The 3,187-nt window shown below is 49.9% G+C and overlaps 1 protein-coding gene across 1 annotated transcript; it reads left to right on the top strand.

Moving 5' to 3' along the window:
* The first annotated feature begins 1,720 nt into the window (after window positions 1-1,720).
* On the top strand, window positions 1,721-2,345 carry LOC113564649. Its single transcript, XM_026983135.1, has 2 exons — window positions 1,721-1,741; window positions 1,798-2,345. The coding sequence occupies exon 2, from the start codon at window positions 1,799-1,801 to the stop codon at window positions 2,246-2,248; it is 450 nt and encodes a 149-aa protein (XP_026838936.1). The 5' UTR covers window positions 1,721-1,741; window position 1,798; the 3' UTR covers window positions 2,249-2,345.
* The last annotated feature ends 842 nt before the right edge of the window (window positions 2,346-3,187 follow it).

The raw sequence follows: 3,187 nt of genomic DNA, 5'->3' as shown, positions 1-3,187 counted from the left end.
TCGATGGCGTACTGCGGAAATGCGTACCGGATGTCGAGAATTGTTAGCCTGGCACTTAATCGATTAACGAAATTGCAGCACGACTTGCTCCAGGGGCTTGGCAGCCATTAAACGGTTAGTAGTTACTAACTCACCACTTAAGTTGTCAAAGCTGCGCCACACGAGGAGTTTTCGATGGTCGCCCAGTTAGTTGGGGCGTTGTTCGCCTCTATTTGTAAAATTATTATCCCAATTCTATCAAAACTCATTTGGACAACCTGGTGGCGGCCAAATTTATTGACTGAAATGGAAGGGCTACTATTCCATCAGTGTGCGTTCAATAGTTTAAACATAAATCCCCTTACGCACAGGCAGGCAAAGCCGATTTAAAATATGTATGTATCTACTGTTTTAAGTTTCTGATATCAGTTGAAGAATCTTTTATTAAATCCTTTATGAGTTTCCTACGAAACTTGTTATTCCTTCCGATTAACTCTCGCTCAGCCTTTTCCAGGATATGCCGGAAAGGAGGAGGATGAGAAGGAGCTGTTTGTGGCTCGACCAGGCGCCTGCTGCATTGCGACAAGTTGGAGCTTCTATCAACTGGTGTCCAATTTGTTATGGACAGGTAAAAATGGCAAAGCGCGGCGATGTAAATCAGGAGTGCCGGTGGCCTCCTGCCGGGGATTCCCAAAGGACTCGTTCTGGTCAGGGGCAGCCTGTTTGGCCAGCAGCAAATAGCAAATAGCAAAGGCAGCGGCAGCGGCATTGCTGCAGACTGTGGCATTGTCTTGCGGCATGCAACGCGGCATGCACAGTGGTGCGTTGTAAGCGCAATAGTATTAACGGCTTTGGATGCAGAAACAATTGCAGTGGGAAAAGCGTAGAACTTTTAGTTGCAGTACTGAGCCGCAAATGCCTGAGAATTCGGAGAGTACACTAAACAAACATCCCATTTCCCAAATACTGCCATTCTCGAGCGACTTGGTTCCAGAGTTCGCCCTCCGCCGGCGATTGTCATTGCCACCGTTTGTCAATTATGTTTCGCATGCAGTTGAGAACGTTGCATTTCCGACGCCAATGTCGAATGGCGACGTGGCCGAGAACAAAAGGCGGTCAAAACAAAGGGCACGAGGAGGTGGGGGAGGGGGGATCCACCCCTTTCGAGGGGCAGCCTTTAGCCGGGCCGGGCCGGGCCGGGTCTGGTCTTCGGTCTGAGCCCAGGCATCCGGAAGTTTGCGCTGACATTCATTACCATAATTCACAGCAGCTTAAAACATTTATGTGGCTGCCGCGCCGAGCTCTCACAGACAGCCCCAATCCCCTGAACCGCCCAAACCCTCCCCTTCCCCCCTTTCCTGGGGCGGGGGCGCCTATGCTGCAGTCCGTTGTTTGCGTTTGGATTATATGCGGCGCCTGCAATAAGGGACAACAAGAGAAGCTTGCAAATTTGTTGCACTTATTTCAACTGCTGGGAAATTGCCGTCACCCCTCGCTGCACTTACAACCCACTTTTGGGGCCACTATCCTAATGTGGCCCACGTGCCAAGATACTCGCAGTATACTTGTATGATATATACGGCCGATTGAACAATTTACATCACATTCCACAGATGCAAATAGGACTCGTTTATATGTTGGCCCCTTTGGCACATCGATTCTTCATTGAAATAGCTGCCACTTTTAGTGTGTGTTCACTTGTTTACCTGTTCACTTAGTTACGACTTCAAAATATTTCTTTCTTTTGAGCAAACAAAACCAGGTAAGATTGCTGGCTGCGAATCGCGTGCGAATAATGTAGTTTCACACCACACATAGAATGGCCAACATATCAACGACTCAGGAGGCTAACATCACGGAGATTGCCGCACAATTGGTCGAGCAAGATTCCAAAGGCTATGCCAACGATGACGAGGCCTTCGATATACCGCGCTGTTCCCGAGACATCTTCCTGAGCTGCCCGGAACTGTCCGGCATGCGGGACATATTTGACTGCAAGCCCTTGGTCCCTCAGGCCGGATCGACACACACCTACCGCACTAGCCAGCTGTTGACCATCGGACGCCGGGTGGCCGATCGCATGGTGGATCCGAGCGGCCAGCGCGAGATGTTGTGCAGCCGCTATCTATTGGACGAACGCCTCCGATCCGCCGGAATCTATCACAACCGCCTGGGCAATCCCTACGCACGCTTTTCCGAAGCAGAGGAGGGGGCACGTGGGGACACGGATGCCGGCCAGCCCAACACATCCACGGGATCCAAGGCTTGAGGGAGCCAATACTACTCTTAGCAATGGAGCCGAAAGTGTGACCCTGCCCGTAAACAAATTAAGACCGTATTAATAGTTCTCTGGATCTTGAAGTTCCGAGAAGCACTACCTTAACTAAATTCCATTTAAATTCATGTTCTATGAACGTAGTTTTGGTTAGAGCGAAACTCACTGCCCTCAAGCAATAAATCGTTTTTGGTGTGAATACCTTGAGTATATATGGACTATGTTAAGTGACCAGGTCATTAAACGAGCAACTAATTCGCGCCCGAAATGCTTTACAAAGGAAGGTGTCTCGCGTACGTGACTGGATACTGTTAATTATGGTTATGGAAATGCGGATCCGGATCCGTGTGGATCTTGGCTAAATGGAAACCAAGCCAATGACAGATGCTGTCGCTCTGGCTGTCGCTCTGGCTGTCCCAACTGTCTCTCCATTTTCATTCCGGAACCCCCCGAGTATCTCGTGTCCGTGTTTTTATGGCCACGGATTTATGAGCAGCTAACTCTCTAAGCTAATTTGTTGAAATTTAAATACACTTGCAGCTGCCGGAGGCTGTGACAGCCAGCTAGTGACACTCTTCACAGTGAAATGTGAATGTGGAGGTGGATGGGGATGGGGATGGGGATGTGGACGTGGGTGGTGGGTGGTGGGTGGTGGACCCGCCGGCTCCACTTTGCCACATTGCCACACTGCCACTTTAGCCTGTCGCTTTTGCTGGCGTTACTTCGCACGCACCACACAATTCCATATGCAAATGCCCGGAATGGGGGAACCACCTGCCCAGCTTATCGCCGGTCCGAGTCGACCAGCTGCACTGGAAAAATCATCGTGATGCTGGAAAAGTACACAAATGCATACAAATGTATATGGGACAATACATATCAACAGGGTTACTACTGCGGAAGATAAGACGGAGTCCCCCATGCAGTGTCCTT

This window comes from Drosophila erecta, unplaced genomic scaffold (assembly GCF_003286155.1).
Source record: "Drosophila erecta strain 14021-0224.00,06,07 unplaced genomic scaffold, DereRS2 tig00000283-arrow-arrow-pilon, whole genome shotgun sequence".
Lineage (NCBI taxonomy): Eukaryota > Metazoa > Arthropoda > Insecta > Diptera > Drosophilidae > Drosophila > Drosophila erecta.
Note: the sequence above shows the minus strand (reverse complement) of the source record. Positions and strands in the feature narration are given on the sequence as shown.

Coding starts and splice junctions, on each gene's coding strand:
- LOC113564649 (XM_026983135.1), top strand. CDS start 1,799: ATGGCCAACATATCAACGACTCAGGAGGCTAACATCACGGAGATTGCC.